Source organism: Poromitra crassiceps (genome assembly GCF_964638095.1).
Source record: "Poromitra crassiceps genome assembly, chromosome: 2".
Taxonomy (NCBI): Eukaryota; Metazoa; Chordata; class Actinopteri; order Beryciformes; family Melamphaidae; genus Poromitra; species Poromitra crassiceps.
In genome coordinates this window covers 59985562-60002025 of record NC_139624.1, presented here as the reverse complement: position 1 = coordinate 60002025, position 16464 = coordinate 59985562, and the positions used below count along the sequence as shown (strand labels likewise).

At 45.2% G+C, this 16464-nt stretch overlaps 1 protein-coding gene across 1 annotated transcript in view; it reads right to left on the bottom strand.

Moving 5' to 3' along the window:
* Nucleotides 1–10334, bottom strand: part of LOC310800023 (uncharacterized protein) — a gene marked incomplete at both ends in the record, with an annotated part of 172320 nt that extends 161986 nt beyond the window's left edge. The window contains one exon of the mRNA XM_083662620.1: nucleotides 9716–10334. Within this exon, the coding sequence (XP_083518746.1) occupies nucleotides 9716–10334 (619 nt within the window). The remainder of the gene's footprint in view (nucleotides 1–9715) is intronic.
* Between the last annotated feature and the right edge of the window lie 6130 nt (nucleotides 10335–16464).

Sequence of the window (16464 nt, the reverse complement as noted above, 5' to 3'; positions counted from 1 at the left end):
TCGGTGTTTACATATTAATATCACACAATATTCTGTGGGCCTCGAGAAATCACTGAAAACGCTCTGAAACTCTGGCACTGGGAGCGTCCGTTCTCCAAAAGTGGCTGGCACTCAATGAGTTAAGACCGCCCAAATCCCGTTTGCACAGGCATTTTGGGGCGCAGATGATTTTGGCATGGCTCTAATTTGCGCTTGCGACACCTGCCGTGAACCTTTCCGCATCCCGGCCGAGAATTGCATCCCCAACATATTTCGGGGCTGTTTTAACTTTAAGAGGTCATGTCTACCAGACAATGATATCACTTTTAAACAGTTACATTTCTGTATAAATGATTACAAGTATGCTCCCGTGAGGTGGGGATGCTTTTTTGCCTAATTGGCGGGGAAGCAAAACTCGGCAGAACACCTGGCGGACGGCGCAAGGCGGAATGCTATCTGCGATCATCAAAATTAAACGGAGGGGAGAAGCACGCAAGCTAACGTTTGATACCTGTGTCTATGTGCCGACAGCCCACAGTGCTGACAGCCCGCAATGCCGATAGCCCACAAGCAGAACCAGCTGCGAAGCGGTGTGCAGCATGTCGGTGGACCGGCTGGAGCTCCTGCACAGCTCCTGCGCGGTGGGCTTCCCTCGCCCCTAAGCCTAACCCCTAACCCTACCGGGCTGTCAGCACTGCGGGTGGTCGGCATAGTGAGCGGACCCCCCCGGGGACAGCTGGCTGTCTGTACCCTGGGAGCTGTGCTTAAGTGTGGCCACTGGGCCAGCAAGGTAACATAGGTCCCTGGAGGACAAGGTCCTGGTGGGGCGGGGGTCTGTGTGCAGCCTGGCGAGGGGTGCTAGTAGTGGGTATGCAGCAGGGATTCAGTTACCCGGTAATTGCCGGCTTTTAGCCGGTATTTGTTGACGTGGGCCGGCAAATTAACACATTGAGTGCCAGCCGTTTTTTCAATCCTGTAGGTAAGTTGTGCCAGGTTTTTTTTTGAGGATTCTGGCTCATTTTACAAGAGCCGAGGATTATTTTCTGTTAAGACTTCGTGAACACCAATCATCTAAAAAGAACTAATAGAATGTGTGCTTTCTCTGTCTAAAAGAGTTAGTTTGCAGAGTTAGTAGTTATGTAGATATTAGCCGTTGAGTACAGCATGGTTTCAGAGATTTTCAGAGAGTTTAGAGATAAATGGATTTTTAGAACCACCTCACGTGCCTGTGATTATGGGTGCCCTTGGGCAAGTCTGTATACTGTATTGTGTGTGTGTGTGTGTGTGTGTGTGTGTGTGTGTGTGTGTGTGTGTGTGTGTGTGTGTGTGTGTGTCTCCAAACTCCTCCCTCCGTCTGTGCTGCGGAGGGAGGAGGCTCCGCGGCCGCTCTCGGGCAGTCTGGACTGTAAAACTGGCTCGTTCGTTTCTTGAGGTGTCGGCTGAGCGCTTTGAAGAAGCTTTTGCGATTCTGGTCTTATTTATGCGCAAAGGTACTCGAGTGTGTGTGTGTGTGCGCGCGCGCGCGTGTGTGTGTGTGTGTGTGTGTGTGTGTGAAATCGAAAGAGTTTTCGCCCAGCTATTTCCTTGAAAATTAGACTGGCTTTCTCTAGCGGACCCGTGGCTGTGGCTTTCTCTCTGTCTGGAGAGAACTGTCGCCACTTAGTGGTCGGTAAAATAGATTATACACATTCTCTTCCTCCAATATTGATATAGAAGACGTAAAAGGGGTTGATTGATGTCCCACCGTCAAAAAAAAAAAATGTTTATGTAAGACGAGATATCTCGTCTTTGGCACTCAACGGTTGGATTATGTAAGACGAGATATCTCGTCCATGGCACTCAAGGTGTTAAAAGGTTGCCGGCTCAAGCAGCCGGTTGGAAATGCCAAATAAATATGCCAAAAAATAAATTCATTATATAAAATAGCCCAATATTGTGTGACCAGTGATGTTGCCATAAGCTACAACTTAAATATAGACTTAAATATATTATATATTTTCGCACCGCTGTTATGTTGGGTGTTGGTTGAAAAAGGGAAAAAATACAGCAGACGCTCTTTAACTGGCATGCAAAAGCCGCACACTGCAGCTGTGCAGCATCCCGCAGCCGACAGCGCTTTGGCTTGACACAACAGACCGAAATGTCAACGCAGACATCCCTCGGCCAGTTCTTTTTATGTAACGATGGTCCAGAACAAGATCCAACCAGCCATGAGAAGCCGCCACAGCGAGGAAAAGTTGGGTTGATAAGAATCGCAAGTTTGCTTTGCACATGTAGCGGAGCGCTGATCATGAAGAAACTGCCGCGGCCGTATTGTGAGAATTCTCGCAGCGACAGAGGAGTCCTCTGCAGGTTGTAAAGCTTATTATTATGTTCGTTAATTTAGCCATTAATTGTCAACATCATTTCAGCATAAATATGCCTAACCTATAGAACCTCAGTTGATTTGCCATTTAAGGAGGAGTATTTAATGGGCAGCTTTCATTTATTTGTCTGAACGACATCATCTCAAAGCTCACAACTCGCAACAAGGGATTTCGTTCTCAGATATAGGCTACAGGTAACACAAGGCTAATATTCTTACCTTTGCCCTTCAGTTTAAAGTAAAGCAAATATTCTCATCTTGTGAAGTAGGCTATAAGTCCGTTCTGAAAGCAAGTTGGATGCCCGCCCGCATGTCAACCAGCTGCAGTCCCTCGTTATCGTTGTCAATATAGACCCGCTTCAGAAAATATTAGGGATGGGCATCGAATTTCGAATTATCGTTGTTATTATCAAGGTCGACTTTTATTATTGAAATTCGAAATTCGAAAAAAAAAAAAAAAAAAAAAAAAAAAAAATTGGAGTGAAATGTTGCATTGTCTCCCCTGATTCTAAGTATAGTCAAATCGCTTGGTTTGAGCAAGTAAAACAATTTTTATAAGCATTTTAAAGAGCATGGGGCAGGTTAGAGACCCCAATCAGTCAATGTGTAGGTGAATTATGGAGGAACTTGATTTTCACATTAAGACACTTACATATACACTACAGTGACTTCTGGGGTCGTTTTATTTTTTGAACTTTTATTTTGACATCTTGGACCCCAAAACTCTGACGTCAGTGTAGGGAGTCGCCAGGCATGCCCGTCTGTCCCTCTGTCTGTAGTCACTTAGGTCAGGGCTGTCAGTCACACACTATGGATGCTAACGCCGGTTTTCAGGAGGAAGAGGAGGTAGCAAATGTTTATGCACATGCATGTGATGGTCCTCAGGCTAATTTTGACAGTGAAAGAGAGCAGGAACAGCCCACAACGGACCGCGGAGAGAGAGTTGTGAAGGAGCTTGAAAGCAGCGGAGGCGGGCCGAGGTGCGGACTGTAATTTGACACACACACAAGCGAGCGGAGGCGGGCCGAGGTGCGGACTGTAATTCGATACACACACACGCACGCACACACACACACACACACACACACACACACACACACACACACACACACACACACACACACACACACACACACACACACACACACACACACACACACGCGCGCGCAAAAGTGACGTATGTGTCCAGCCATCTGGCCGAGAGCCGAAGTCCCGAACACAGTGAGAAAAGCTGCTGCTGCAGCGGGGTGCATATTGTCCGGCCAGCCGACCGAGAGGCATGCGAGCCGGGCACAGTTGGGGTGTGTGAGGTGGCTGGCTGTGGAGGTGGCGGTTTCTCCTCCTCCTTCTTTCTCTTTTCACAGCAGAGCGGACCCCAGAGCAGAGCAGAGCAGAGCAGAGCAGAGCAGAGCAGCAGGAAGGAGCCGCAGCCTCCCCCTCCCTCGAGTGAAGAGAGCGTATCACACAGCGTAGACACACACACACACACACACACACACACACACACACACACACACACACACACACACACACACACACACACACACACACACACACACACACACACACACACACACCGAGAGAGAGAGAGAGAGAGAGAGAGAGATAGAAAGAGAGTGTCACGCAGACAGGCAGCAGCAGCAGAGTGGAGCTGACAGCTTGTTATCTGCATGCAGTAACCTGGCGACACCCGACCCAAAACTCACTGACAACGACTTACTACAGGCAGCTACTGACTAAATGACTAACTATATACTAAAAACTAACTAGTGATTAACCTACCAACTAACCGACCGACTAACTGGCTGACTGATTGACTTTGACTAGCGTACGTACCTGACCTGCTATCTGTCCTGAAATACGACTGATTTGACCATGGATTTGACGAGAGTGGGAGGGGAGAGGGAGACACGCACGCGGAAGCCAGTCCCCACTGTGACGTAGCAGGCTTTTTCTAACAGAATAAAAGTCTGTTATTTCCTTCTGAAAAAGGAAGGTGTTTTTCTCCATATTTTTTTTCAAACTTTTTTTTTTTTTTTTTTAATGATGCATTAACTTTTCAAATGGACATAGGGACAAGGTTAAGTATACATTTAGCAAAGGAATTACCCTGCTCCATGCTCTTTAAGCAAGGTTTATGGAAAAATGAATGGCGGATGAAATCCCATGAAGAGGGAGAGGGGGTGACTTTGGCACCCCTTTGGCACTCAGACCTGAGCCTACTAAATATTTAATGAACCACTCATGATTGTCAAAACTGTTTTTTATTTTCGAAAATGTCAATGTCATGTAACATGTTCTTTACTTCAGTGGTGCAATGCTTGTTTGAGCTAAAAATCCACAGCAGAAGCTTTTTATATTAATTAATAAAGCTGTAGACTTAGAATCAGGGGAGACAATGCAACATTTCACTCACACAAAAAAAAAAAAAAAAAAAAAAAATTACATTTTTTTATTTTTTTTCGAATTTCGAATTAAATTCGAATTTGGCCAGCGAATTTCGAATAGTGTTTTTGCTAGAAATGCCCATCCCTAGAAAATATAGGCTATAAAGTTTGACTGACTGCACGTCTCATCTCTGGCTTATTGCAGGTAGGCAATTTCTTAATTTAGATTATCTTTCAAGTTATTTAATTTCACATTCTTGGATGCAAAGAGACATTTAATGTAGGCCCACCAGTGTCTTTCTTTAGGCTTAATTAAATGTGAATATATGACAAACTCAGTTCACAAAGTTTGTGACGAGTTCATTCACTATAATAAAATACATTTGTTGGACGATTGGATAATAGCTTTTGTTTTTTGTGTTTTATTGATTAATCTTAATGGGTCTGCAAACCCGAACCGAATTAATTAATTAAATAAGGAGCGGTGTGCACTGTGCAGCTCGCTCCCTTTGCACTTGCAAGCCAGACCGCAGTGAATACCGGTAGTTAAGATAATTATTTTGAAATCAAAAAATGATTTAAAATTAAGATTTCGTTTGCTAAAAATTATGCAATAATATGTTATGTATTTAAGAAATGATTAGGCTACATCTATCTTTTTTCAATAGGCTACATTTTGATAACCTGCCGCTGCCAGATGGACGGTTTAGCTTCAGATTACGTTTCACTAAACCAGTCCATCTGGGAATGCAGTCATCCAACCCGCTGACGGAGGCGGGCACTTTTCCAAGCTACTTGGCAGGTGATTGGATGACCCATCTGTCTATCACCGCTGGTGCGTGTTAACTTCAACCAATCAGATCGCCATGCCTCGACCGGGGTATGAGCCTGTTGAAATGTTTGTTGCTAATTAGCGGCTAACAGCAGCCAGGAGTGTTTGGCTACGCGCAGAGAATTGACGAGTGGCTGTCCCTTGCGCTATTATAACATAACGTTAACGAGCGCATTAACAAGCGCATTCCAAGCATTCCAGCTTCGGTGACAACGCAGAAAGAACCCTGTCTGAAGTGTGCATGAAGTGTTGTTGATGTTACTTGCCTTCAGTCAAAGCCTTCCGACCGTAGTCTACACGGCAACAGGGAATGAAAGACGAAATATCCACTTTTGCAGATGATAAAGCTGGAAAAGTTTCAATTGTGGCTGTGGATTCTTATTCAGTTGAACCAACTGGTTGCACCTGGTGGAGACTGAGAACCAGCTCCTTTAAAAAGGAGTCCATTTGAACACATTGTATGAACCTGATGAAAATCACTGGCTGATTGAAACGTTGTTCCTTTTACCAAATAAAGTAAAAAAAACTGAGTTCTGGTGTGCGGGCCTACTTCCTTCAAATGCTCTACTTTTAACCCAGCACCCGTCAACGATGTGCGTATAGCCAAACTCTCTCTCTTCTTATTCAGTTGAGACATGCCGTTTTACTCACGTTAAGACGTTCAAGTTAGCAAAGATAAACACCACCACTTCCTGTTATAACTTTCAAAGTAAAATAGTATTTGAAGCATTTTCTGTTTGAAGTGAATGTTTTGTTCACAGTTGTTTTTTCTTTACTTGAAGCACACAATGAGAAGCTTAAAAACACTTTACAAACATAAAAATTATATAGAATGTTTTGTACAGTCATCTACTGTATTTCTGACTTGAATCACTTGTTAACACATTCACTGCCAGACGTTTTTTTTTTACTGTAGTTAGCTTCTGCCAGAGGGGTTTTTTGAGGATTCTGGCTCATCTTTCAAGACCCGAGGATTCTTTTCTGCTAAGATTTTGTGAACACACAATATCTCAAAAGAACTAATAGAATGTGTGCTTTCTCTGTCTAAAAGAGTTAGTTTGTAGAGTTAGTAGTTATGTAAGCATTAGCAGTTGAATACAGCATGGTTTCAGCGTCAGAAAAATTATTCAGAGATAAACGGCTTTTTGTGAAATTCGATAGAACAGTCACTTTAACCATTCATTTTTGGCATCAGTAAGACGTCAGACATCTAAACAATAGTTTTGAACAGTAATTTCCTCCATAACAGCAGGAAACCCCCCTCTGCTTCCAACTCCTCCCTCCGTGGGCGTTCTTCTTGGCTGCAGCGGCCGTCACAAGCTTGTCACCAGTCTCACTGCTTTGCTGCTGCTGCTGCCTGTCTGCGCGGCCGCTGTTTGAGGAAGTCTGGATGGACTCGCTCGCTTCTTGGAGTTTTGGTTGAGAGAAGCTTTTGCGATTCTGGTCATATTTATGCTGCGTGTTTCAAAGTGTGTTCCACCTGTAATCTATTATGCAAATTTGCAATCCCGCATCGCCAGCAATCAGCGCGAAAACGAAAGCGTTTTCCCCCATCCATTTTCATGAGAATGGCTGCTTTTTGCTCAGTATGAGCCAGAAGCGTCCGGCGAGCGGGGTAAGCCTTCCTCTAGTCAGGAGAGCACTGTCGCCACTTAGTGGCTCGGTGGAATGGGTTGTAAACGTTCGGTGGCTCCAATAATTATATAAGAGATGTAAAAGGGTTAGATGCACATCCCACGGTCAAAAAAAAAAAATTCATTTTTTTGACGTATTAATACGTCATTGGCAGTCAACCGTTGGATTATTTTTGACGTATTAATACGTCATTGGCAGTGAACGTGTTAAAAATGGTGCATTGTTGTGTAAACTGATTGTTATATCTTTAAATTGTGGACATTTATTCATCCCCACATATTAGACACTATTTCTGATGGTAAAATGAGCGTAAAAAGCAAAACACAGAATTCAGAACAATTAAAACGGAATTCGGGAAAAAATTTAATGGAATTTGGAAAAAATTAAAACAGATTTCATATGGCTCTACCAGAAAGGATCCAACCCAAATGGACAATTTCCAATGTCAATTTATAGGCGAGTTTATAGGCAGCTATGTCAAGGAAGAAAACATCCTCTTTAGTATGTCAACGGAAAAAAAACACTCCAGTCTCATTATTCGTAGGCAAATCCAGTTGAGAATTGAAAATGTTTAATCCTTAGCCACTAGCCAGGTTTGTTAGGCATAAATGCTCATAGTTAGACATTTCCCAGTTGTGTGACGTCCAGGGGTTCAAATCCTGCAAGCAACCTTGCAATGTAGTGTAGTAAGAGTGTAGTATAGCCCCAGTAAAATACTTGGTAACTGCAAATCTGCAAATGGTGCAACAGTTCATTTGAAAATTAATGTTAACCACAAATTACTACTCATACCGGTACTAGAGCTGTAATGCCTGGCAGAAGAACAACATTTATTGAAATTATTGGTGAAAATGGTTTAGTATTATAAGAGGGTGCTCTTTGGTCCACAGGGGGGGGACACTGATGAAAAACATATGTTTTAATTATTATTGAATGAAAATACAAGATTTGTTGATCTACACTGTTACTACACTACATTGCTCTTTTTATTACAATGTGTTGTGCTTTTGCAGCATGCCTAACAACAGTGCCTTTTAGACATTCTAAAAATAACTAAATCTTGGCTTGTCACCTTATCTAAAATATAGACAGTATAACCCATTTACAAGACAGGTTTCAGTCAGATCATGTTAAAAGCTTATAGCCCAACAAGGCTTGTTTGTTGTGCTCACTGACTGCAGTCGCTGTTCAAAACATGTCATGACCTCTTAAACCAGCCAACTGGAAAAGGATGGCATCACAGACACGCATCCACTCAGTGACCCTGCTAGTGTGTCAGTGACAAGCATGAAAAGAAGCATGTGCATAATATAGGCTACAGTAGGCCTATGTGCACAAAAACAAACACTTTAGTTTGACAGTGTCAGTGACAAAGATGAAAACAAAAACACACGTGTCCATTGATGAGACAGCTACGACAATGGCTTCAGCTTGGTGTTCAAATATTCATATTTTCCCCCAAGGGACCGATGGTAAACTTAATAATCTTGTCTTATAAAATAATAAGATGGCTTATTCTGGCTATACAGAGCGTAGCTGTTATGTGATAAACGGCCTGAAGTCTTTAGATATAACGCTACATATAGAGCTAGATTAGTATTTTAAAATATGCATGTACGATGTTGCAATGTTCTAAATGTTTCAGCATTACAATAACCAAATTCAGGAGTGATTAATACAGCTTGCTAAGCCTGTCCAACTGTGGAACATGGAACAAGCTACAGCTCTGCCTGGCTTCTTTCTGTCTGTCTCCATAGCTTAGGGTTACAGAGGGGGGCGTGGTGCTGTACCAAAACAACACTTAACCTATAATGGCGGGCGGCTGTCATATTGTTATAACATGCGGTTTTTAATACGTAACCCTCTCCCAGGGTAATACAAATTTTAAATGCGCATTAATGATACGGAATAAAAAATATATATCCAAATCAATGTACTGTTGTGACAGATTATAGCATACCATGTTTATAACGCTGCATATTAGGATGGCACTGTTATTTCCAAGTTTGGATGTACGGTAAATACCAATATGGAAAAGAAGCGCGTTACAACGTCAACATCAATGGTTGGTAGTTACAATGTAACTGAAGTTCGAGGGTTCACAAGCGGGTGAATAGGCTACGAAGCCAGGCAGGCAGCCATATATAGCATATAAACTTGGTTAAATAACCACTAAAGTCAACATGTAAAGCTTCCCAGTTTGTCAAACGTGGATAAAGGCAACAGCAACGTATTCTGATTTAGCTTAAGCAACATTTAAAAACGTTTTTGAAACATTAACGTTAGTCCAAATATGCCAATGTCCAGACAAATTACGAGGCAGACAACTGCACACTCAGGGCCACATGTTCATATCCCAAGTGGCTGAATCCACGTCCACGATCAGCTAAGCAGCAGCTAAAGGGCCAGCGACTAAACACAAGCACAACAACTTTATCAATTCGCTATATCAGCACACAAAGTCAATTGTTTCGCGCACATTGCCATTGAAAATAGAATAACGTCATACGGGCCTACCTTTCTGTGGCAATATGACCTCCCCGTTGTCTCTCTTCATTGCAGAAATGTTAATAAATCCGCTGATATTATTACTAGCGTTACTCCCAGGGCCAGCGGTCAACAGCTTATGTTTCTTCTTCTCCTCTCCGCCTCCTCTCCTCTTCTCCCTGTCTTTCTCCCGCTGTTTATCTTTATTAGGGTTCTTGGGTTTGGAGGAGGAAGGCGCTTTATGGAGGAAGAAATCGCTCTGTTTGAAGACTTTCTGTATGTTGCTCGGTGGCTGGGATCCACCAGCAGGCACCGAGGGGCTGATGCTGCTCGCCTTGGCCGGGCTGAAGCTCCATAAACCCGGGTTGCCATAACTCTGCTTCGGTGGCTGCTGGAGTTTCTCTTTACTGCTACCGTTGCCTCCCACTCCTCCTTCCCTGTTGAGTTTCTTGGGTTTAACGCTCCTCTCCTCGCCTCTGACCTTCTTGGGCGGTGGCGGGTTGAATTCCCGGGAAGGCTGAGAGCGGTTGTCCGGGGCTCCTTTAGCCTCGGTCGGCTTGACGAGCTGGCTTTTAGCGGAGGCGACTACCGTGGCTACTGCAGTAGCAGCAGCCCCAGTGAGGTGAACGGAACCCAGCGAGTCAGCCATCTTGACTGAGGCTTCTCTCTCTATTTACGCTCTTCCCCCAACGGCCACCAGGCAGGCAGGGGGGCGGGGCAGAGCCTTGACTGACAGGCAGGCAGGGGCAAACTAGGGGCGGGATTTGTGGACATGGGGGTGGGAGCGCAATGCAGTGAGGGGAATATAAACATGATGAACAATATCAAAAAGCTTTGTGGGGGTCCAACATCTAGGCCTTTATTAAACCAACCCATATTATCTGTAGTACAATCAATCAATCAATCAATCAATCAAAACAAACAAATCAATCAATCAATCATACATACAGCCACCTTTGTACAGGTGTAGACACTCAAGAGCATCATCATTGGTTGAAAAGATTATATTTAATCATTAAATCAACCTTAAATTAAGATTAAACTTCAACAAATAATAGTATAAATATTAATATAACAAATGGGGTAATTTATAGGCTATAGGATGTGCAAAAATATGCACAAATTCACATCAACAGGTCTACAGGGGCTACACATATGTACTGGGAGTGTCTAGGCATCAATGTGTCCTGCAAAAATTATTCACTAGATCAAATACTTCAGATCTCCATATAAACAGAAAAAGAGCCAATGTGCAAGGTGTCTGTCTGTTTTATTATCACTATCATAAGCAAGCATATCAGATCATATTTATGAATCGAAGTAAAGGTTCAGAAAGTGGCAGGAAGTATTCTGATGGACACCGGCTCTGTGCAGCACCTTGGATTGGGGGGGGGGGGGGGGGGGGGGGGGGGCTGCAGGTGCTTTGCAGCTGGGGGGCAGGAGGTGCTGCTGTCTGGGATGGAGGTAACTTCCTCATCTCCCTCCTCCAAGGTGTGCAGGCTCAGCTTTGCCCTATACAAGGACAGTTTGCTTATCCTGCCTTATCCAATGTCTTATCCGATGTCACAACACTTCTGCAATTGTTTTTTGATTTACGGTATATGACATATACATATACATCATATACATATAAAAATTTCTGCTCTCAGATTGATTGATTGAAAGAACTTTTGGTGCAAGGAATGTCAGTGGGACAGCTAACTGAGCTTGATTATAGGCTGTATGAGCCTGTATAACTGGTCATAGAAGTTGTGAAAAGCTTATTGTATGAGCCAAAGTTTTATGTTTGAGGTGTGTCCAAGGCCTCGGGGAGTTTTTGACCAGAACTCTGATCCTATCACATTCTTTTATTTCGTTTGAGTCAAATGTATTTGCTTTGTCCTTCATGCATTCACAACACTTTGGTGGATCATTATGTTGTAAGATGTAGGGATTTTGAATCCAGGAAAAGTGGCCACTATATTTAACACTTCCAGAATCTATGTTGTGAATATACCCACAAATTCCTCAGTCCAAATTATTTACTGTCAATGGTCCAAATAAAGTCTAGATCTAGCCTGAAAAGGAGAGGTGAGGCCTCTTTAACAATTTCCTCAGACAGCAATGTCAGCCTGCTGCTACACTGTACAGTGATTGGCTATATTTATAAGCAATTACATAACATGTTAAACTGCTCTATGGGAAAACTGAGGCAGATGACCCAGATAAGATTGCAACCTGGCTTAATTTATACTACATTGAAAGAGAGAGAGAGGGCATATGTGTGTGTGTGTGTGTGTGTGTGTGTGTGTGTGTGTGTGTGTGTGTGTGTGTGTGTGTGTGTGTGTGTGTGTGTGTGTGTGTGTGTGTGTGTGTGTGTGTGTGCGTGCGTGCGTGCGTGCGTGCGTGCGTGTGTGGGGGGAGGACAGACTGTGGATTCATATTATGTTACTGTGGCGGGTGTGAGCATGCTATAGAGACAAACTGCATGTATTATCAGCTGTCTGAGTAAAGCAAGGGGAGAGTAGAGTAAATGGGGGAGAGTTGGAAACAGTGTATTATGAGAAAAAGTAAACCAAGGAGAAAACGTTGTTAGTAGTGATATAGGCTACAAATACTGTCATATCAAGTCCATTTTGATTTGAGGGAGTATTTGCTGTGTTTTTCTTTTAAGCATACATTTAATGTTAAAAGTGGAAACATAAGGGAACTCTGACATACATACAAACATAAGGGAAAAGTGAATTCCACCAGTTTCATAGTGCTATCAAAGTCTGCACTGTTGCAGATACACTAATTATCCAATGATAAATGCTCTGTCATAATTACAATCCATTCAGCCAATTTCCCTGTATTATTCACTGGCTTGTCCTGCACAACTACAGGGAAAATGGGATAGGCTATATGTAGGCCTATGTGAGGAAATGTCTATCATTTATTCCGGTTATGATTGTAAAACACATGGGCGTGTGCAGGGCCGTAGCCAGGGTTCCGAAATAGGGGAGGTCCAGCAAGGGGAGGCGGGCGCCGCCGAAAAAAAATTGAGGTTTTTTTCCCCCCTTTTTAACACCTTAAGTGCCATAGCCGAAATAATTCGTCTTACATAATCCAGCGCTTGAGTGCCAGAGCCGAAATAACTCGTCTTACATGTTTTTTTGACGGTGGGACATCAATCAACCCCTTTTACATCTTCGAGATAACTATTTGGAGCAAGAGCATGTGTGTAATCTATTTTACCGACCACTAAGTGGCGACAGAGACCGAGAGAAGTCACAGCCACGGGACCCAAAAGCCACAAAAGCAGCCGCCTCCCGCGGAAATGGCTTGGCGATTTTACAGTCAGAAGCCCGGACACACACACACAGAACGGACAGAGATCCCTTCCCCCCAGAGCCGCGCAGCAACGCGCGAACACACACACACACACACACACACACACACACACACACACACACACACACACCGCGGGAGAAAGCCATTCAAGGAAATGGCGACGCGATTTTACAGTAATCCATTTCAGACTCGTCTTGCCCGACAGGCAGACAGGCAGGCAGGCAGCAGCAACGCGCTTCTGACACGCCCGCTGTTAGAGCCAGGAGGAAGGAGGAGAAGACACACGGAGGGAGGAGTTTGAATGAGAGGGGTGTTTCCTGTTGTTATGGAGGAAATTACTGTTCAAAACTATTGTTTAGAATGTCTGACGGTCTTACTGATGCCAAAAATGAATGGTTAAAGTGACTGTTTCACAAAAAGCCATTTATCTCTGAATAAATTTCCAGACGCTGAAACCATGCTGTACTCAACGGCTAATATCTACATAACTACTAACTCTGCAAACTAACTCTTTTAGACAGAGAAAGCACACATTCTATTAGTTATTTTTAGATGATTGGTGTTCATGAATTCTTAACAGAAAAGAATCCTCGGCTCTTCTAAAATGAGCCAGAATCGTCAAAAACACCCCTGGCACAACTTACCTACAGGAATGAAAACATGGCTGGCATTCAATGTGTTAAGCCATATTTAGAGTAATATATCATTTTAAATCAACATTAGGATTATACTGTTGTGATGTCATTATTCAGCGTTTGAAGCTCAATTTGGGCCGTTTGAAGCCCAATTTGGGCCGTTTGAAGCCAGATTTGGGCCGTTTGAAGCCCTATTTGGGTCGTTTAAAGCCAGATTTGGGCCGTTTGAAGCCCAATTTGGGCCAAGTCCAATTTTACAATGAGATGCACCCACTTTAAACCTGAATAAAGTAATAAAACCACTAGTAAACCAGTAGGCGGCGCCTGGCCTGCTGTTCAGTGAGTGGCCTGGCCTGGCCTGCAAAAAAAAAAAAAAAAAAAAAAAAAAAATTTTTTTTTTTTTTTTTTTTTTGGCAGGCTGAAATATTAGGGGAGGTCCGGACCTCCCCGTCCTCATAGCTAGCTACGGCCCTGGGCGTGTGATTAGTGCCGTGGTAGATTCCCTGCTACAATACCAACACGAGGGTTAGGCTACCTCCGGCTTGGTCGGTCATCCATAGAGGCACAATTGGCCGTGTCTGCGGGTGGGAAGCCGGATTAAGAGTATGTGTCCTGATCGCTGCACTAGTGCCTCCAATGGTCGGTCGGGGGGCGCATGTTCAGGGGGGAGCGAAACTGGGGGAATAGCATGATCCTCCTACATGCTGCGTAGTCTACTACCGGTGAAACGCCTCGCTGTCAGGTGGAAAAAAGCGTCTGGCAACTGCACATGTATCGGAGGAAGCATGTGCTAGTCTACAACTCAGATCGGCAGAGGGGGTGGAGCAACGGCCGGGAGGGGAAAAGAGATTGTAAAACACAATTATGGTAGGTGCTGTGATTCCAGTGCATTTATCAAGTTAAATTGCTGTAACCTGCACTAGAAGCATAACCCCATCAAAAGGACAGACAGGACACACCACAGACCAAACTTCCACTGCTGTAACAATAGACCATTTTCACGGGGGGCATTTTTTGTCAAAAAGGCAGGGTAAACACAGGTGCAACCAAAACACTAATGAGGGTTTCCAACTTCCATGATTGGAATTTGGAAACCCTCATTAGTGTGTTGCTTGCACATGTGCTCCAGACCTAGCGGTAGCAGGCTAGCTGCGTGTGCTAGCTGCTAGGGGCGCCATGTGTGATGGTGCACGGTGAAGAATGGCCATTGGCGAACGGGAGAAAAGAGGAGCTGACGACGGGGATCAGCTCGGCGCTGGCGGGCATGGAATCCCGTTTGTTGAGAGAGGTCAGATGGCTGGCGGAGGCGATTCCTGCCTGGGCAGTGGAGCTGTGGTGGGCGCTGCGGGAAGTCGGGCGGCGTGTGGACGAGTGGAGCACAGAGGGAGCGCAGTGTGGAGAACGGCCGGAGGAGCCACAAAAGAGACTGTGTTGGACCTGCGGAGAACCGGGCCACGTGGCGAGGTGGTGCCGAAGCGGTCCCGGGAGACGGACCGGGTATGCGGAGCAAAGGTACTGGGGACAGCAGGGAGCCTGCTGGACATGCGGTGGATTGGGGCATATAGCCAGAGAGTGTCGAGAAGCTGTCGGGGACTGGAAGACAGCGGGAGAGGAGAGACGTGCAGGCGGCGGACAGGTGAGACTTTGTTGGACGTGCCGTTCGCCTGAGCATTTAGCCAGAGACTGCACTAAGAGTGTGAACGCTGGAAGAGACACACAGCCGGGGGAGCAGCCGGAGCAACAAGCAGCGGAGCAGCGGAGCAGTGCAGAGCCAGTTATTCAGGGCAGGAGAGTGACGGTTGAGCCGGCCCAGGCTAGCTGCTCTGCATACCAGCCGGTAGAGGGGGACATCATCATCAGTGATGAGACAATCAGGATAATGGGGATCGTGCTGAACAGCCAGAGGGAAGCGAGAGACATCACCTGCAATGCTGTGGCAGTCGGGGAAGCGACACTCGAGTCTTCGGGTGAGCCTGGGGGGTTACCGCCGGGGGAACCGGTCCAGCCTAGCCGCTACACACCCCCCACGGTTGCACTGTAGAGAGCCGAGGTGGAGATCGACGCCGGTGGTGTTCGCCCTGCTGTCCTGAACACGCCGCACCCTAGGGGAGCGGGACGGGAGGACGAGCGAGTGCAAGACCTGGAGGATGAGAACGTGACTATGGAGGATGTCGATCTGGAGGAGTGGATACGCAGACAGGCGGAGGACACTAGCGTTGGACCGGTGCGCAGGTGGGTGGCGGCCGGATGCCGGCCTCGCCTGGAGGAGATGTGCATGTGTTCAAGTACCACGAAGAGACTGTGGGAGTTGTTTCCGGACCTGAGGGTGAGGGAGTCGGGGATTCTGGGGTTGGATGGGCGCGGGAAGAGTGGCAGCGTCATGGTGGTGCCCAGCTGCCTGCGGGGATTGGCGCTACGGGGGGCGCACAGGGGCCACAGAGGTCAGGGGCATCGCGGGCCAGAAGAGACACTCAGCCGCCTTTGTTGAGTTTTCTACTGGGTACAGATGAAGGGAGACGTAGAGGACTACTGCCTTAGCTGTGTCGACTGTAATGTGCTTCAGATGGGACAGAAGCTGTAAAAGGGGGGATGGAAATGGTGGTTGAAGTGAAGTGGGAAAAGGTCAGAAACGAAATAATGTAAATGTGATGGGTTTGAGTTAAATTGAAGATGAGTGTAAAGAAAAGAGGGAAAACGTAAACGGGTTATTGAGAAAGGGCTATTGGAATGGGAATGTGAACTGAAATGTGGGTTGAATTTAAAGGAATGGGAAAAGAGGAAGGAATGAAAAGAAATGCAAATGGTGGTGGTGGAACGAAAATTAAGAAGTGG